The 21,791-nt window shown below is 33.6% G+C and overlaps 1 protein-coding gene across 6 annotated transcripts in view; it reads right to left on the bottom strand.

Annotated features, from left to right (window-relative positions):
- The window catches only part of tbc1d32 (TBC1 domain family, member 32), a 98,998-nt gene that overhangs the window by 4,825 nt on the left and 72,382 nt on the right, over positions 1-21,791 (bottom strand). For 4 of the 6 annotated variants that reach the window (XM_087297532.1, XM_087297533.1, XM_087297530.1 and 1 more), the window contains 4 exons: positions 20,553-20,668; positions 18,842-18,996; positions 15,093-15,233; positions 3,101-3,289 (listed from right to left, as the gene is read on the bottom strand). In XM_087297532.1, the coding sequence (XP_087153658.1) occupies positions 3,101-3,289; positions 15,093-15,233; positions 18,842-18,996; positions 20,553-20,668 (601 nt within the window). Of the gene's footprint in view, positions 1-3,100; positions 3,290-15,092; positions 15,234-17,348; positions 18,445-18,564; positions 18,997-20,552; positions 20,669-21,791 lie in introns of those variants that run through there. The other 2 variants (NM_001100023.1, XR_015517856.1) reach the window with 2 other exon arrangements.

The raw sequence follows: 21,791 nt of genomic DNA, 5'->3' as shown, positions 1-21,791 counted from the left end.
GTCTTTCGAAAGTCTGAGGAACATGCTTTTTATGATGATGTTTTGTCTTTTTAGACCATTCTAGTCCCAGATCCCTATTCACTTTTATCACACAGAAAAGAATAATGTGAACATTCAGCTAAACTCATTTTGAGGCTGAACATTACAACTTAACTCCTCTCAGTGTTGCAGTTTTAAAACAACATGAAGATGAGTAAATTATAACTCAATGTTTTTTATACATGCACAAAATTATCCAATATTAGATTATTTCAGAAAGTAGTTTTTTATGTGTTTGCATGCAAATCAGTAAACCTGTTATGCAAAAACCATGAGATTCTAAGCTTTGCCAGATTTCATACCGACTACCTTTACATGGCCATCAGTAATCAAATTATTTGCCTTAATCTGAATAATAGAATAATGTGCTTTACATGTTTACATGAGTTGTTTTTTGAATGTTTCAATTTGATTAACGTCATTGCGTCAACACGCTATCCACATTTCCTCTGAAGTTTGATTAAATTTCAGGTATTTCATATTTAATTCATCGACTTTAACTGCAGTTTCACTTTTATTCAGAAACATTTCATGCATGCCTCCGAGACCAACGAGATATTGGTAGCAATGAACTCCTGGAAGAGTGTTGTTTTAATGGAATTTGATACTCTACGCCTTAGGGTGGAAAAAAACTCTGCAAAAAACCCTCAAGGTGCCGGTGTCTGTGGTCCTTCATTGACTCGGTAGGTGCAGAGAATAGTGTCAAACAGAGGTGTGTGTATAGACAGGCCTTTTGCAAAACGCGGCAAAAAATCTTAAACGACGGAATTAGTTTGAATGCAGTGTTTACATGTCTGTGCTGCACTTCAATAATGCAGCTAAAATAGGCATACTCCTCCACATGTCTTAATCTGATTTCTGTTTAGTCTGAGTATGACTTTAGTCGGATAAAGGTATTTTTTTTTTTAAATGAATAAATTACTGCTTACAAAGTAGACTCTTAATAAGAGTATTGTCTTAATCGTATTAAAATGTGATTATTGATGCCCATGTAAACGCACTCATTGAAAGCTAATGTCACAGCCCAAACATCAGCATCAGTAGCTCGAAAATTTTGAGGGGAGTCTGTCAGAAGCTGTGCTGTTGTATTGTATGTGTGTTATCACTTTTTTACAGTATTTGTGAATGTAGCAAATTTTATTAATCGATTATTCGGTGCATGAAATATAACTGCTGCCCCTGTCTAGAAGTGCCTGCTTAAACTGGATACATGTCCGCAGTAGACACTCTTGGAAGAAGGTAATTTTGATAGAACTCACGAATATTGATAGAAATGAAATCTGTGTTCAACAAGTACCTTGCATGTGCAATCAGACATGAGTACATTAATAAACTGCTAGAATGCTGATAAACTTGTTTACATGCAATGCGATAATGGGTATTGTGTAAAAAAAAAAAAAAAAAAAAAAAAAAAAGCATTTTAACCATCTTTTACCTTTAATAATAAAATAAATAGGGGTAATGCGTTTACATGGCATTACACATATCAGCTTATTAAAGGGATATTCATGCAAAATAGCAGATGTAATCATCATTTATCCACCCTGAACCTTTATGAGTTTCATTCTTTTGTTAAATAAAAAAGATATTTTTTAAGAAACCTGGAAACCTGTAACCATTGACTTCCATAGTATTTGTTTTTCCCTAGTAAGGAAGTCAATAGTTACAAGTTTTCAGCTTTCTTCAAAATATATTTTGTGTTTAACAAAATAAACAGGGTTTCTGCAGATTTCACCAAATCAAATTTTAAACTTTGTAAGACTTTTTTTAAGACCATCAATAATGAAATTTCAGACTTATATAGGGCTAACAGGGTTCCTGCATGTTTTATCATGTCAATTTAAAGACTTTTTAAGACCTTTTTAAAGCTATTATAAATAAAATGTTACACTTATACAGGGCTAAAAATTATTTCTAATTGCCTGGTTTGCCACAAAAAAATAAAATAAAAAAAAAAAAAATCTTAGCAACATACATAAATGTGTCAAAACAAGAAAACTCTAGTTGTATACACTTTTTGTAAGTATACACTTATAAGTATACACTAGTTGTCAACACACTATTTCTTTTTTTAAAGGTAAGTGTAACATTGTTAAAAGAATATTTTTAATGTGGAGACAATTACATTACTAATCAAAATATATATTTGGCGGCTTTTGGTCCAAATTAATTGAGTATAACTTCTATTCAACCTAATGTGTTTCTGTAATAAAACCTTAAGTTTCATACCTATTTATAAATATTATTTCTGCTCCCCCTTCTGTAAATAATGTATGAATGGAAGATATTGTAAAGACATATATTGCTCTGTTATTATCACAAGCAACCGTGTAATTGATTTTTAGTTTACTTTCCCTGATTTTACTAAGATGGATTGTTGGAGAATGGATGGATGTTGACCCGATTGGGTAGCTTTACTTGGACAGAGGGCATACAACACAATATTTCAGTGAATTTAGGGCTTTTAAAGGCCTAAAATTTTGTTTTTGAAATATAAGACATTTTAAGACTTTTTAAGACCCCTGGCAAAACATAAGAGATTTTTTTCCCATAAGAAAAAAAAAATAAAATTCTTGCCCTATCAAAAAGTCATTGCAATCAATTATTTCTAAGTCACATATTTTAAATGATGTGTCAAAACAAGCAGACCCAAGTTACATACACACTATTTTTCCACAAAACTTAAAAAAAACTCTTTAAAAAATGTAGTAAACTAAATGTATGCACAACAAACTGTTATAATTTTAGTTATAAATAGAGATTTGCAAAAAGTTTGGCATTATTGTTGATTGGATGTGTTGGATTACTGGGTGAGACCTGTTATAATGAGACCTGTTAAAAATTATTTAAGACAAACAAAACAATACTTTGGTGAATTTAAGACATTTTGTTTTTAAAATTTAAGACCTTTTAAGACCTCGTGGACAACCTGATAAAGAAACACATATAGGTTTGGAACCACATGAGAGTGAGAAAATAGTAAGTCATTTTATTTTCATTTCTCTATCCTTTAAAGCATAATCGGCTTATGTAAACGCACAGTTAAAAGGTTATACTGCACCTTGAGGAAGACCTGGAGGTCTTGTGTCTGTGTGTGCTGTAGGATGTCCTGCTGTAGGTGACGGAGAGCAGAGACGCACATGTACACCTGGTAATCGGGTCCCATAATGACGCAGGTGGTCACATACTGACAGATCTCAGGCCAGTCCAGGTAGTTCCAGAAGCACTGGCCGAGCCACTGAACACAGATCTAACATAACAGGTGGAGAAATAAAGAAAAAAAGTAGATTTAAGAAACACTTACGATATACATTTTTAAACACTGATCAATATGAGATGCTGGAAAGATAAGAGAGATCGATGACTACTGAGTATTGGATTCTAGAATGCCTTCAGTACTTTTGTAATCTTATAGTTAAACATTTATTTTAGAAGCAAACCTGGAGTTTTAGCAGTTTTATCTTATAGTCTCCAATATTAATAAGACTAATCCATTTCAACAACGATAAAAAAAAAAAAAATCTTTTTATGAGCACCAAATCAGACACATAGTAGACAATAAATGATGAATAGGATGATATTATTCAGATATTATTTGTGACTATATTCTGTTGTAGTCACACAGGAATAAATAATATGTACATATCGTCACAATATTACATTCATTCATTCATTCATTTTCTTTTCAGCTTAGTTTCTTTATTAATCTGGGGTCGACACAGCGGAATGAACCGCCAACTTATAAAGCATATGTTTTACGTAGCGGATGCCCTTGCAGCTGCATACAACCAATGGGAAACACACACGGCCAATTTATTTCACCTAATTCACCTATACCACCACCTATACCGGAGCACCCGGAGGAAATCCATGCAAACACAGGAAGAACATGCAAACTCCACACAGAAATGCCAGCTGGCCCAGCCGATGCTCGAACCAGTGACCTTCTTGCTATAGGGTGATCGTGCTACCCACTGCGCCACCGTGACACCCCCACAATATTCAATTTCTAAATAAAATTGTTTATATATATTTATAGGTTGGTATAGATACATTTTTAAAATCTAGATTAATCTCACTGCAATCTTGGAATTCATTTTAAAAGATTAATCTAGATTAAAATGGCTCATTTGAATTCTACCACAGGCATTCAGAATGTGTGTGCTACCCAAATAATGACTAAAAGTAAGTCTTTGAGAACGGGTTTCTCAAGCCAGATGGCGCATTAGACCAGGGACTCATCTCCTGTTTCCAAAATGCGTCACAAACTGCTTGAGAAACTGTTCTGCTATGATAATTGTTGATGTTCAATGAGATGTACTAGTGTATACTAACTGTTTTTTCAGTTAAACGTGAATTTTGAACTGTCGGCCTACATAAGCACGAAACAGCGATTTTGGATTATCTTAATCTGACTAAAGTAATAACTGAACTAAACAGAAATGATATTATGACGTGGAGTATGCATATATTAGTGGCATTATTGAAGTGAACACCGCAAACAAACTATTACAGTCATGTAGGACTTTTCTGCATATTTTCCGACAAGACCCACACACAAAGCTGTCGGTAAAGGACCGCACACGCACACTTACACTCACATATCGTGAAATGCAGAAGTTTTTTCTTTCCATTTGGCGTGCGTTATAAATTTCCATAACACTCTCGCCAGTCCTTACTCCTTATATGCATCCAATACCCTGGTTTGTCACAGGGGCATGAATAAAATGATTATAAGTGAATTTGAAACTGCCAAACTGCAATTAAAGTCATCCAAAATTACTGGAAACTCTTACATGAAAGCAGTTCATGTAAACACCTTAATTATATCATTGTCTTTTAAGGCAAATAGCTAACTACAGATGTCCATGTAAGCATAGTCAGTATTGTCTTCGAAGTAAGTGAAAGATCCAAAAGGGCATCCTGCTGATTTGATTCAGAAGGGCACTTTTTTGTCAGATGGCTCGCCGGTTTGACTTTCATTCACCATCATTCATTTTAAAAAAGCACCCGATCCATTTTACGTGTTTATGTTTTACTTGAACGCATAAACTCAACAGGTGCCTGATAGTTAAATGAGGAGCTAACATTAATCAGATTCACTCTAGTAAACTGCATCCATTTTAGCACGTCATTTTTGATGTGGTAATTTTACAGTAGGAATACACACAGGTTCAAAGACTTGTTCACGCCACCTACAGTGCAATTCGGCCAGATATATATCAGCGCTAAAATATCAAGGTGAAAGTCATCATAGCTTGCGTAGAACAAACCCAGCTCCCGACCCAACTTCGAGAATAGATTAACAGCGATATTTTTTTTTTTAAATCGCCCGATAAGAGGCCTAAGTAAACGCAGCATGCTGATAACGGGCCACCACTAATATATATATATATATATATATATATATATATATATATATATATATATATATATAGTCTTTTATAAGATGTAAGTCTAAAATAACTGCTTATCTATAAGGTCTGTTTAACCATTTAATAATCAGGCAAAAAAAAATTTAGAACATTAGTTTAATTTTGTGCAGTGTATAAATGACAGTGCAAAAAAAAAATCCTGTAGTTCATGCACATAAATAAATAAAGTCTTTTGAATCGTAATACGCAAATATTCTTTCCATCCACAGACTCGGCATATTTCTGTTGCGTTTCTGTGGCAGTGAACTGAGTTCAGGTCATACAATTCTCCGCAGAGGCTGTTCAATTATTCTGCGGAAGATCATAGATGACGTTCCAGTCTTGCCAAGCGTACATGCCTCCTGTACATTCAGACCACTCCAGCAGGCAATTTATACAGCATCTGTGTCTTTCTTTCAGACACTCTTCCTACTTTGTCTAGAATTTGAAATGCTCTCCCCGAGTGCACAGACACGGACGCCCTCTATGATGGAGGTGACGCTCAATTTAAAACAGAAAATCTTCTTTCCTTCACTTTAAGTGCATTCAAAACTAGTTAGAAGTTCCAGAACTTCAGGTATTTTTGATTTCTGCTGCAGCTTTTGTGTTTTTTGCATCTTTCTAGCTATTATTGAGACGACCTTCAATCATGTATTGATTGCAGCCTTTAGAGAATCAATACTTCTGTCTGGTGTATAAAACAAATCCTGTCTGAAAAGACTGAACAAATATTTTTTTTGAAAAAGTATTCTTTTTACCCTTGTAAAACAGATTCATGGTAAAATTATAGGCACTATTTTAAAGCATGTTACTTTCAATACAGGGATATATATATATATATATATATATATATATATATATATATATATATATATATATATATATATATATATATATATATATATATATATATATATATATATATATACATCTTTAATTATATTCTTTAATCTGAAAAATGTATCCGTTTTAGTTGATGCATGAATACTGTATTATATATACATTATATTATGTTCTTTTCATTACATTATCATTATAGGAGCACATCTGGTCCAACAATCAAAATCTTTCAAATTATGTCCATTTTACCACACAATTCTAAGAGTCAATTCTGTTTTTATGTTTTATGTATTAAAAGATCACTGAATTAATTAATCAGTTCAAGTTTTTGTTCTTTCCTCCCTCTTTACTACCCTTTACTAAGCATGAAATAAACATTAAGCGGTAACACTGTATAATAACTACACTATGAATTATTTATTAAGCTTTAACAAATAGTGAATTCATTATCTGATAAGCATTAACTCTAAATTAACAGATGTTAGTAAGCAGTTTATAATTGCAGATACAAATGCTCTATTCTTGACTTTTGAACATTTATAATGTGCATAATGATTGTATTTACATATTTTGTTAATTCATTACTAATTTAAGCATCACATTTAAGTATCACATTTACAAACCAGTTATTTGAGAGAAGTTGTTGGTTTTTAAAGATTATTTAGAATGCATTAGCAAATAATTAATAATCTATTCAAATTAACATTTATATATTTTATTATTCAGGCATATAGTATAATATATAATAGTTAATAATAAATTATAGTTAATAGTTAATAATAGTTAATAATAGTTAACTTGTAATTTAATAAATACTTCATTAACTTAACTTCATCCAGTTTTGTGACCATATCTAAAGTGAGGACTTTTTATGCTTTAGAAATCCCTTATAAATGACAATTTAAGGCTCAGTTATGAAACTGTATCATAAGATTTAATGAAAAATAAATCTTAAGTAAAATCTTAACTAAACTAAAATTACTGTGCAGTTTAAAAATCACTAAATAACATTGATATGTTGTATCATAATATGTTGTTGTTGTTTTATCCAATTTTGTTATATTTTGACACTACTGTTATATATTAAATATTAAGCATTTTAAGCATATTTTAAATCATGTTCCTTTCAATTCAGGTCTGTCATTTTATTCTGTGCATTATGAGTACCAAACAATTAACATGTTGTTTTAATAACTGCATGAGTGGAACATCATTTGAACTTTTAATTTGAAATCTTTAAACCAATGCATTCTTGAATCTGAAAAATGTAAATGTTTTAGTTGATGCATGAATACAGAATTATTATCTATCCATTATATTATGCTCTTTTCATTACATACATTATACAGAGCACATCTGGTCCAATAATCAAAAGAAGATTTGGTATGACTTTATTTTGCTGGTCCCTTTAATGCATTTTGTTGAATTTGAGTTACATTGCATCTTACATGCAGTTAAATGTCTGTTGAAGGAGCAGTATCAATAGATATTAAGCAGACAGTCGACTAATACTCAAATGAGAATCAATTGGCATGTAGTTGCAATGTAACTTTTAGTCAACAAAATGTGCAATAAGGGCCATCAAAATAAAGTCTTACAGAAGATTTGGATTTTGTCTCATCTTTCAAATGATCTCAATTTTACCAAGCAACTCTAACAGTGATTTCTCTTTTTATGTTTGATGTATTAAGTGCTGCATTAATGAATCAGTTCAAGTTTTCATTCTTTTCTTCCTCTTTACTACTAGTCACAGCATGAAATAAAGTCATTAGCCTCTTTCACACAGTGATACCAGTAAATATCTGGAAAATGTCCGGAACGACTTTACCGGTATATTCAAAAAAGCGCTGTTCACAGGCGAGGACGTTACAGAAATTTTCCGGAAAAGAGCATTCACACATCCATTCCAAAATACCGGTAAATTCTGACATCATTCACCACAAATGAGCTTCAAATGGCTGCGCTTGTATTTGTAAACATTTGACTAAATTACAAACTCTGTGGATGATCAATATTGTGAACAACTTTCGCAGGATCACTTTCTCATATCGAGATGTTCATAATATGTGCGTGTGCAGGGGCTCACAGGCTGTTTCACAGGCACACGCAAAGCTTGAAGGTAAACAAACAACGGCTTATCATAAGCATCTCATCGATGATTATTTACACAGTTGACATAAAGAAGAACATAAACATGATCTGACACTTCTAGCAGCTAAATGTGTCTGGAAAAATATTCAAAGGTTTTTATTCTCACAAACCGCGCGGACGTAAATGCGTCTGACTGTTGTGATTGGCTAAAGCAGATGTCTCACGTCAGCACGTTCTAGACGTGCACGCGCTTATTACGGTAATCTTCATTCTGCATTCACACAGCGCAGCATTCCGGCAAATTGCCGGTAATGTTACAACTTCTCTTTCTGGAAAATAGCCAGAACGAATTTACCGGTATTTTCAAAAAGGACCCGTTCACACATACAACCTTTCCGGAAAATTGCCGGCAATTTTCCGGAAAGGTCTGTATGTGTGAAAGGGGCTATTGTGTGAATTACTAAATTTCATCAAATTGGAGTTAAAAACCCTAAAATTTGATTTAGAAATAAGGTTTTATATGAGTGTTAGTTATTATATCTAAAACACATTGCAATCAAACTGAATTACCTTCATACCTCAGTGCAGGATATTGGGCAGGATTTACTTAACTTTTTTTTTTAACATTATCTGACACAGACTACATTTACATGGACATCAGTAATCAAATTATTTGCCTTATAATCTGAAAGAGACAATAATATGTTTGAGGTGCTTTCATGAGTTGCTTTTTGAATGTTCCTTTTATGATCCCGTTTTACATGTTATAGCATATAATTCGATTAATGTCACTGCGTCACCACGCTAGCCACATTTCCTCTGGAGTTTCAGGTAGTTTTGGATGTTTCATTTGTAATTTCTCGACTTTAACTGCAGTTTACCACTTTCACTTTCATTCAGGAACATTTCATTCGTGCCCGCCGTGACAAACAACGTATTGGATGAGAGTATGAACTGCTGGAAGAGTGTAGTTTTAATAGAATTTAATACCACATGGACTATGGAAAAAAAAAAAAAAAAAAACTCTCCACATTTTACAGTGTGTATCTGCTGTCTTTTACTGACTTGATAGGTGCAGAGAATAGTGTCAAACACTCGTGTGTGTATGAAGTATCCTGTCGCAAAAAAATGGTGAAAAGTCCTACATGACAGTAATAGTTTGATTGTGGTGTTTACATGTCTGTACTGCACTTCAATAATGTGACTAAAATCGGCATACTCCATGTCTTAATTTGATTTCTCAAAAGTTCAATTATGCCCTTAATCTGATTAAATTAATCAAAAATGGTACATACATGGTAGACTCTTAATCAGAGTATTGTCTTAATCGCATTAAAATAATCCAATTATTGGTGCCCATGTAAACAAACTCACAGACTGCTGAGATAAGGAATGTGCAACTCAAAATTAATTGTTTTATTTATAGACAGAACCACAATTTGTCCCATAAGCATGCACATATATACCATATACATATACTTATACTAATTATAAGTATATTATAAAAATATGTATACTAACATACGTCCTAATTACAAACTACAATACTAATTATCATGCACCTCAAAATATCATACCCTTGTTCTTTCTCAACAACCTTAATTCATACAAGAACAAATACAGCAATATTCAAAAAAGTTTAATATTGATTAATTTAGTTGAATTGTTTATACTAAGACGACTATGCAGCATTACTTTACATTTGATTATTCAATTACTGTAATGCTTAACCCTCTGGGGTCTGAGGGTGTTTTGGGGCTCTGGGGAAGTTTTGACATGCACTGACATTTGTGTTGTTTTCAGTATCTTAAAAACATATGAATGGCTAAAGTGTGATAACACTGTAAACAGCACAAGTTGGGCTACAATAATACCTAAGCAGCATGTTTGTATGTGTTTGTGTTTTTGAGTAAGAAACGTTTATGCGTGGTTAGTGAAAAACTAAAATTTTGAAGTCACTGAAACAAGGCCATGAAACACAAGGAGAACATTTGTGCACAAGACTTTTGAGAACTGGATCTGGTAGTCTAGTGTTTTTGCTTCAAAATGATGTGAGAATCATCTTGTTAACTTGCTCACAGAAAACAATAAATTAAAAATTCTAAGTCACTTTTTAAGTGAAATTGGTTTATGCAGGAAGGCGTGAACTATCATTACTATGCAGTGAGTCACACCTGAGAAGACAAAGACCTGCATAATGAGCTGCATAATGAGCCATCAGACAGGTACAGTATGTGACTAGGAGGGAAGAGTTTCAAGAAGGAATCAGGAATTCAGCGCATTTTACTGACGCGTTTCTAAAAGCAGTTCACGGAGAGAGAAAAGACCGAATGCCTACACTGTTTGTTTTTCTTATTTTGCAAATGCACACACGTTTGTTGTTGTTGTGAGTGTACACAACAAAAAGTAGACACATAACAGATTAGATTGATGTATTGATCTTATCTGTACAATCAAAACTGGAAGTGTAATTTAAGTTCATTTCAGCAGTTTGACGACACCACAGGTCAAAACACGTATACGCGGTCTTCGACCCCAGAGGGTTAAATACAGTTCGACTCCTCGGGAAAACAATAAAATGCTGTATATTTAATTAGTATTTTTTTTTAATTTAATTTATCTATGCTTGTAGATTTTTTATTATATTTTATGCACTCATTCATATTGCAATATATATCGCAGAATTAAAAAAAATATATCAAATATATTTCAAATATTGTGCAGCCCAATTTTTTTTTTCTTTTTTATAAGTCCTACACCCTTAAAAATAAAAGGCACATGTTTTCCAGAAAGACTTATATTTTTTGCACTGAGGTTTGCGTATGTGAAAGTGTTTGAATAATTTAAAAGTGTTCTTTTTCCCCAAACAGCTCTGAAACATTTAGCAAAATATACAGCAACCAAAAGCATCTCCCATTTTAATCCTAATGCATTTTAGCCATGCCAAAGGAATTAAACCAGATTCAGACTCCAATTGAGAGTGTACAGAAGATAAACACTAAACTGAAAATGCAGTTACTTTTCAATATGCTTGTCCTTGACTGCTGGAAAAGGTCATCTCTGACTAAATGTGACAGAAGACTGGAGGCAGAGCTTTGAGATCATGCATATAAACCTCAGAGAGAGTGTGTGGCACTGAGTAATCACTGCAGTTGTCTATGAAGATTGTCAGTCATTCAGGTCACAGCTGAATGTCCTTGTATCTTTATATTTCTACTCTGGCAACGTTACGCCAGTTCACCCAGCCATCACGACTCGCATCAGCAGCGATGCGACTCCCACAGAGAACGGTGACGAAGTAATGTGTGATGAGCTTAAATATAGGACATCCACACCATCTGATAATGTTAGGCATAGACACATGCCTCAATTTGTGCAGGTTATTAAAGAGATCATCCAGTAGATGAAAAATACCACAGACTATACTTTAGCACACATTTTATAAGATCATATCTCTAGGGGATGCTCTCATTTGTATCTGCCAATCAAGCAGCCAATGAGAAGTGACATAACTTTTGATCCATGACCTAGACATCACCCCTCAGACTACTGTTAAAATAATGAGATCAATATCGCGATCAAGATCAATAAGAGATCATAGAGAGGGCAGGTTTTTTTTTTCCACTCAGACTGGCCAGAATCCAAAATCACATAGTTACATAACCTATTGTCATGCCCTACGAAGCAACCTTTTGGAGCATTTTAGCAAACAAAAAATTTAAATAGGCAGTAAAATTTAATACAGAATTCTGATTGGCAATTGGTTTTTAAATATAACCATCTAAAACATATAGTCATTTGCTAGCAACCATTCGGTACACCCTAGCGGCCATTGAGATTTACACAGAAAGTTATTACCAATGCTGAGTTTATATGTACACGTACACGCACACACGCACGCACACACACACATCCTTCTGTATTATTGTTGTGCTCTCATTATGACAGTAATGTGCAACATAAATGTAAAGTCAGTGCAATATTTTCTAAAACATTTTAATAATGCCTTTGCTTTATAAAGTTAATTATAAATCATTAATTATATTGTACTAAAAGTTGTATTTTAATACTATTTTTACTTATTAAGTCCTTCAATCTTCAACCCTCTGAAAACTGGAAAAGTTCAGAGGAGCCTTAAAATTAGTTCTTTTTTTAGATTCTTATAAACGTACATGTGGCTAAAGTCTAATACATTCGTAAACAGCACAAACTGGTCTACAATAATACATTATCAACAATTTTGCACAAGATTGTGTTTTTGAGAATGAAGCGTTCATGCATGGATAGTAAAAAAATAAAATTTTGAAGTCACTGAAGTAACTCCATGAAAAAATAAAAAAACTGAATATTTGTTCACAATACTCGAAAACTGTATATTGTAGCATTTTTGCTTCAAAATGATGTGAAAATTGACATACAGAAAACATTATATTGATTTAAATTTTCTAAGGCCCGATTTACACTAATACGTTTAGTTTTGCTACGGTTACTTCATCCATCCAGACTATGGAGGAGTTTGAGCGGTTTTAAAAACGCTAAAGAGGCCGTTTTATTTTTCATTTTTCCACATTTCTCAATGTGGATGGGGGACAACAGACATCTGAAAATGGAGGTAGGGCTGCAGACTCTGATTGGACTCTGATCTGATTGGGGCTTTTTCCTCAATATTAAGTAGCCTACACAAAGTTCATCCTCTATTGTAAGTTCAGACTTCTCAAGTTTAATATGGAAAACAAACTCCCGAGGACCAGTCGGGAAAATCTTTTAAGGGAACAGGGTACTTTTTAACCCTATTCACATCACCCTGGCAACGTTTTCACATTTTTAACAATAAAATGAAAAAATGATATGATGAACTGCCTATTTACATTTTGATTATAGCAACTTAACAGACACCAAAAATGTTAAGGCGTCTTGTAGTTGCATACTTACAACAAAACACAGCCTACAGTATAACATAACTGCCTACTTTAATTATCATTGAAAACATGAAACATTCCCTCTTTTTTGCTGAATATCCGTTTTAATAATCAATAATGGTCATTATAAAAGTATAACATACAATAAAAAGGTAAAAAAATTGAAAATAAAAGCAAGCAATCAGTCAAATGTGCAGAATCAGTGTACGTAGTTACATAAATGAATATATTAATTTATCTTTGCGCTCAGCCAAAACACATTACCTGAGAACAAGTAATAGATTCAAAAGTCCAAAGTCGGAATATGTCGTTAGATAGAGAAAAAATCAATTTAATATCACGTTTAACAAATATAGTGAGTTTAGATCCAGCAGTAGATCCTTATTGAACTGCCCGACGTGTGCTGCTCTCATTGCTGCAGTTGCGGCAGAGTTTTTCAAAAATGCTGGTTGAAACGCCAGTGTAAACGCAGATCGTTTCATTCTCAAACCCTGGTTTAAAACTAAAACGTAATAGTGTAAACATGGTCTAAGACATAGAATAGCCCTATGGCTCATATGTGAGGAGGCATAAACTATCATCACTAATGTAGTGATTTAGGGTGCTTTCACATCTGTAGTTAGCTTCATTTGTTCTGGACCAAGGGCAATAAATGATACATTGTTGCATTTTATGCTGTCTTTGGGTTGTTTTCACACCACACTGCTGGCTTTGGTCTGAACCAGTTGAAACGAACCAAAATGCAGTCATCTGACAAAATCCACATCTCTCATTGGCCAGATATTGTTAGACATATTTCCTAAACCTCTTATTGATTGGTTAGAATTCACGTGTGGGAAAATGCCAATGAACTCCCGCAAGTAAACAAAACAGGCAGACACAAAATGTCATTTTTACTCTAAAGGGACGACTGCGCTGACTGATTGTATGCCTGCTTTAGACAAACTATACATTTAGAGAATGAAGCGTGGCTGCAAAACAGTGTTTTAATTTTACGCTCGTCACTTCAGGAGGAGGCGTGAATTAATTTAGCTAAACTGCGACATGGTCATCTTGCGGAAATATTACCAACAATCCATCAAGTAATGTTTTCCCCACTCTCTCTCTCTGTTGGTAAAGCGCTGTCAACAAATATTTTTCCTCCAGATCCCATAATGCACAGCACATCGGCCTACGGCAGATGGAATAGTCCAAGAGGCGCAGTACTTTTTGCGGTTGGACCTGTTTTAGTACGGATCATATTCTCACCACAAACGAACCGCTCCAGGGTTCTTTTAAAAGCGTACCGAGACCACCTTTTCAAGCAGGTCTCGGTACGCTTATTTGGTCCGCTTTTGGTGTGCACTCGAGTACGATTGCTGCATTCTCACCTGCCTAAACGAACCGCACCAAAAGAGAAAACGAACTCTAGTGCGATTCAACAGAACTAAATAAAGCAGATGTGAAAGCACCCTTACACGTAAGAAGATAAAGACCTGCATAATGAGCTATACAGGTGATGGGAGACTATATAGAGAGAAAAACAATTATGTTTAAAACTCATCTGTTTTTAGTTTATTCAGAATATATTTAGCTATCAGACAAAATAACTTAAGATTAACTAACTTCAATGTAGAGCTTTTCGTTTTGTGGAAACCAACAGAAAAAGGCTTTATTTTGTTGGCACAGCAAACACAGGCATACCTGTTTTTAAAATGCCTACAGGTTTGGAGGGCTGTTGGATTATTTAACAACAGAGCAATTAAAATTGTGAAACAAAATGAAAAATTAAATACTTAAAATATTGCACCTGAGAGGGAGTGAAGCCAGACATTCTGAAGGCAGAAAAAACCAGAGGAACCTCAGCCTTGAGCAACATCTCTACATAATGAGCGGTGCAGGAGTAGATTGGATGAATAGCCGACTGAGCAATCTCTATAGGGAGATGGACCTATAACGTAAAAAAGAAAATCCATTAAACTTTGAAGACATGGTGCTTACTTTAAGTCACATGTAAAAATCTCTGAATTTTGCTTGATTTTCATTGAATTTAAGAGATAAACACTTCTTTCCATTACCAAAAATAAACAGAAAAAACAGACAGCTGGTGTTTTGAGCACTGAGCAGACACAAAACAACCACAGACAGCATTTAAAAGGTGCAGACTGGTGACAGCATTTGATTTAAGTGATTGCCAAGTGGGAAAGGAAAAAACGGCACTGAAAAAATAGTATAGAAGAATTACATATTGCTAAAATAAATGAAAAGAAATGATTTAAATGACAAACCAAAAATCCATTATATTCAATGACATTTAGACAACAAAAACATTAAACTCCCTGGCTTTCAATGTCTGGAATATCCTTGATATTTAATGATATAACCATGGTATTCTAGAAATTGCATGACCTGTGGGAGCCTGTGAAGATGTATTGCGCAAATGTGTGGTGTAAATGAGGATAAGCTATTAACGTTCCTGCATGTTATGCAACTGATCATAGTGCATATATAAATATAGCATTTTGTTGACTGTTCTTCTTGCGAAATTATAAGACAAGCATATAAAAACAAACTACATTTTATTATGCTTTTACTATTTTGGGAATGAAAGTCTCTTTTATTTTTATAGAAAATAGAAGCATCATGCAGAAAATTGTATGCTTTTGGAAAGACATGGAGGTTAGTAAATAATGACAGAATTGAGTTATTTTGATGAACTGTTTCTCTAGGGCTGCTCACCATCCCAGAAAACAAAACACCACAGGTGCTAACGACACAGGCCAGATTTTATTAGCTGCCATTGTGTCTTCCTGTTTAGGGGATCTGTGATGAATGTGAGGTTTTCCTGATTCTCCTCATTGTCTTTCAGCTGAACGATTTACATGCACATCCACTTTGACAGCACAGAAATACGGAACTGTAATCAGACAAACTTGTGTGCGTGCGGAGCATTATCATACCCTGCACATATTTTTACAGCTGAAACTCTATTAACTGAGCTCTGTTTACTATCCGCCGTTCCGAGAAAAAGCAAGATTGCTCCATCCAAATTTTATGGGGTCCACAGTAATGACTATGCCCCAGTAATATCATGATATCCAGCATTTCCTCACAGTATTAACCTTTCCTATGCAAATGGAGATTAGTATGATAATGCAGGCCAAAATGCACAGCTGTGCTTACAGCACATGGATATGGAAGCTACACAAGCATATACATATAAATTCAGGACATTACTAAACATGAGGGGGATGCAGCTGGTTTATTGGTTTAAAGAAAATTGCAACATGGGCTAAACTTGGGGAAAAGGTCAAAACAAAACTATCATTTATGTTGTTCTGAAAACTGATTTTCTGCCATGCAGTTACTGTTTGCTGAAGCTTTCAGGTCACACTTTATTTTAAGGTACAATTCTCATTATTAAAAAAAAAAATAATTAATTATGACATTCGATTCATTTATTCATTTTCTTTTCGGCTTAGTCCCTTTATTAATCCGGGGTCGCCACAGCGAAATGTTCCGCCAACGTATGCAGCTCATTTTTAAGCAGCGGATGCTTTTCCAGCCGCAACCCATCACTGGGAAACATCCATAAACACTTATTCACTCATACACTAAGGACAATTTAGCCAACCCAATTCATCTGATTTTACTTTTTACACACATCAACTTTGTAGGTGGCAGTATATATACCTTTACGCTGGTCTGTAACTCTGCATTTATACAGACAGAGAAGACACAGGTTAAAATACTGTTTGAGTAAACATACAAACGCGCATTTACCTACAAATATTACTCCGAAAGGCCCTGAATAAAATTGAGGTGAGTGAAATTACTCAACAACTTGTTACATGCATACCTTATAACACAGGCATCAGCGGCATCTACAGCACACACTGATTCATGGCTGTTACACAGATTCTTGTATTTCTATTTACCTATCAATACATGTAAAAACAACAACACTTCTACTTTTTTCAATCTGTGCAATGATTCAGGGGATTTTTATGTTTGAGCTGTTGTGCAGACACAATTTATACAGATACATGGATACAATTTTTTTTTTACATACAGTATCCTTTACAAGAGTATGGAGATGCAATGCTTGTATACACCCCCTGAAAAGTCTTGTCGCCTATCCAAGTTTTAGAAAACAAATAATAACTTGACTTCTAGTTGCTTATTTGGTATTAGAAGTAGCTGATATGAAAGGCAAAGGCCTCTAAATTACGCTTATTTTATCAAAATAAAACATGATAATGTCTTGATTTTTAATTATTTGATTAGGACAGTAAGGTCTGACTTTGCTTAGATAAAAGTCTTGTCACTTAACAGAAATATTGTATAGTACAGATTATAAAGTCATGGTGCAGTGGAAAAAGATTTAATGTTGTGTGTGACTCCTATGAACTTGGACGATCTGCAATGACTCAAATAACTCATTAGGAATAGCAAACAAAGCGTTCTTGCAGGACTCCCAGAGATTGTTCATCTTCAAATTTATTTGAATTTATCTTTAATGTCTCCTCCATCTTATCCATCCCAGACATGCTCATTAATGTTCATGTCTGGTGACTGGGCTGGCCAATCCTGGAGCACCTTGAGCTTCTTTGCTTTTAGTAACTTTGGTGTGGAGACTGAAATATGAGAAGGAGCGCTATCCTGCTGAAGAATCTGCTGTTGTTTGTAATGTAATAGGCAGCACAAATGTCTTCTTTGTAAGGTAGTGCATGATTAATGCATTTGGTTGCATTTTTTCATGATGTACTGTTGACATGCTGTTGTTATAATGCATTGTTTGCTTAATGTTCATGCATGGTTGGCATGCTCTAAAGTTGACAAATAGCTACAAGCTATGAAAAAGAAAGATTCTTGTAAAAAAAAAAACTTGTGGACACTTTAAATTTACTTCATTACTTTTTATTTTTTTCATTATTAATATTTTAAGGAGTATAATTGGTTACATATGAAATATTCAAATGTTATTTTATACAGAACCCTGGGTCTAGGAGTAATTAAAATATATAATTAATAAAGACTTTTGTCTGTGGTATAAATACTTTTTACAGCAAATCAACACATAATTAGGTCGCAAATATTGCCGCAAATTTTAAATTAGGTTTTGTAGGTCGCAAAAATCAGAAAAAAAGTTCTGCAAAAACCTGTAAAAAATACTTTTTACAGCAAATCAACACATAATTAGGTCGCAAATATTGCCGCAAATTTTAAATTAGGGTTTGTAGGTCGCAAAAATCAGAAAAAAAGTTCTGCAAAAACCTTACAGGGACTGTAATTAATTCTAAAAGAACATAAATGTTTCTTTTTGTGTCACTTAAAAGAAACAAACGAGACGAGTGTGAGCAAACAATGGCATACATTTATTTTTTCTAATGTGTTGTGTCTGCAATTCTTTGCTACTGTCTTGATAGCTACTCAACAAACACACTGAAATCTGGTAAGAGTGAAGAGAAAGAGAGAGAGAGAGAAAGAGAGAGAGAGAGAGAGAGAGAGAGAGAGAAACAACAACAACAAAAAGTCCTGTAATGGGCTGTAACTCACAGAGCTGTGCAGTCTCGGAGGCCACAGGAAGGCAGACGGCAGGAGACGGGAGAAACGCAAGAGCAAACTCAGAGAGCGGCCCACATCACCGTGCATGAGCAGAAATACTGTAGAAGCAAACCAATCGTGACCAGGATAACCACCTTGAAAATGGGCTGACACCTGGGTCAAGGAATCTTAAGTACATTCAAAAGGTTGACCTGTTTGAGGTTTTCCAATGTCTTATGCTATGGAACAGAAATCTGATGGCAATAATGCTGATAAATAGAATCAAAAAGTATTAGAGATTATTCACGCTTAGAAATGCATGATTGGTGTGTTATTATAGCATAAAAAACCAAGGGCATGATCTGCAAAAGGATGATGATAGAGCTTTTCTTGTATGTTGTAAGTCCTGAAGTTTTGTTGTTGTTGTTTTAAAACAGTAGATTTGAACCAATTGATCTAAAGGTTATGCTTAATATGTGAATAAAGAAGCTATTTAAACAGGGTCTTTTTTTAAAAGAATGCATTCAATTGATCAAGTGTGAAAGAAAAGCTTTTTGAATATAACAAAACCTTACTATTTAATAAAAATGCAGCCCTTCCAAACTTACCATCCATAAAATAATCCTAAAAATATGTAGAACATTTAAATAAAATATCATGAGAAATGTTTTCTGAACGATTAATAAAGAATGGGGTAATGGATACTGTAAGTAATTGAATAAATTACAGCCAAACAAATATATATAAATACATTCCACTTATACATAAAAAAAATATTTTTTAACCAAATAAATGCAATAATAAAAGATTCTAATTTCACTACATGAATTGGATTAGCATTTATTATCAACTGTTTTCAAAGGTTTATATGGGCTTTATGTCTAAAGTAAATTTCCATTGGTTAGATCATTTTTAATATAATACTATAAGTTTTTTTTTTTTAAGTATGGCTTGCTTATTCAATAATATTTGGAGAATAATTAATCAAAAGAAAATATTGTTAAAAACATTTAATTATGTTTTATTTTAAATATTATTTAAAAAGGAACAAAATTAAATAAATGAACAAAAAAAATTAATAAATCAAACAAACAAACAAACAAAAAAAAAAGATCTATCTGGTTTAAATAAATATTTACCATGTTAAACTTAATGACAAATTACTTGGAAACTACATTATTTTTTAAATAATTGTGTAGCTTGTTCAAACTACTTTTTTGGAGACAAATTAATTGTTTTATGTTCAAGCAACGTAAATTTGTTAAGTTAGCTTAATTGTAATTTTGTCCTACTAATGAATGTTGGTATAATAAAATAAATCACTAACACTAACTATGTTTCTGGCTTAGTACCTGCTTTATCAGGGGTTGCCACAGAGGAATGAACTGCCAATTATTTTGGCATATGTTTTACAGGCGTTTCTTCCAGCCATAACCCAGCACTGAGGGTCACTAACTTCCACATTAACATAACTCGTGTATGTGTGTGTGTGTGTGTGTGTGTGTGTGTGTGTGTGTGTGTGTGTGTGTGTGTATGTATGTACAATATTTGAAAAAGAAAAAAAAATGTTCACAAAAAAGAATTCACAGGAGAGCCAATAATTCTGCTTTCAACTGTATGTACATATATCAAATGATGATTTTGTGCAAACCAAATATAAAACATCAGAAATCTTGCAATAAGTTGCACATCACTTGACTCCTTTCATAAATAATGAGGATACAGAGCTCAGAGGTGACCTTGACACGTTGCTGAGAGAGAAACTCCTGACAGTGTTTCAGCAGAAGACACAGATCCTGCTCTGAATCTTCTCTCAGCAGCTTCAGAAACTTGCCATACCTACACACACACACACAAACATACGCGTGCACACACAAACACACAGACAGCTTCATTTAATCCCCTTTTCAATAAGACCTTGCTAAACAAAGGTGAAAGGACATTGTTAAAATAGTTCTTCCCCAAACACCAACTTGTGTGCATTTACATAATTAGAACTTTCTCAAGGCAATATTTCTTCACTAATAAGAACAAATTTCGCGAGCAAAAATAAATTAAGTTTTATCATGCATATACAGTCTCTCCCTGGGAAACACAGCAACCAAATGAAGGTTAACAGGGAGTTACAATTATCCCAATGTGCCGAGCACTAGAATGCATTGGCTGATTACAGCCATTGTGGATTGCCTTAAGACAAAATACAGTATCTAAATGGGTTCATATTGAGTTTAGCTATACTGCTGAAAGACGAGCAGTGCAGGAATGAATCTTTCTGAATATATTTGTTCTGCAAAAATCATTTTCCTAATCAGTATTTTTGTCCTATTCTAGCACAAATATGACCAAATGGAGTTAGAATTTTCGCAACACAGAGTTTAAAAAAACACTGATTTAGTAATATTATCGATTTGAAAACTGACAATGCCACATGTAACTTTAATGTCATGAGATTTTTGCAGAGGTATTGAAGCTGTATTGAACTTCTTTTATAATTTATATTCGTTTAAACATGAAAAACAATTTCCCAACAGTAAAGAGGCTTTCAAATAAAAATCATAATAGTTATGAAAAAAAAATTAAAACATAAATAATATTAATTTTTAACAACACTTTAATTACTTTATATAAACATTATCAAAAATAATTTAATTTTCAACAGGGTTTCATGTAAGATTATAGTTACTACTGAAGTGTTTATTAACTGTTTGTTAAATTAGATTATATATAGCTACAATTAAAATTTGTCTGATAATTTAATTCAAATTTAAATAAATAAATAAAAAAGTGATAAATAAAACAACAAAATTATGCCTGTACTGTTTAAAGGGCACCTATGATGAAAATCAACTTTTGTAAGCTGTTTGGACAGAACTGTGTGTAGTTGTATTGTGTCCACTGACATATTGACATTTTTAAAAATTCCCAATGTTAAATTTGGACTCAAATCCCAGTGATTTAGAGG

The sequence above is a fragment of the Danio rerio genome, chromosome 20, assembly GCF_052040795.2.
Source record: "Danio rerio strain M-AB ecotype USA chromosome 20, GRCz13ab, whole genome shotgun sequence".
Classification (NCBI taxonomy): Eukaryota; Metazoa; Chordata; class Actinopteri; order Cypriniformes; family Danionidae; genus Danio; species Danio rerio.
This window is presented reverse-complemented; position numbering and strand designations above follow the sequence as displayed.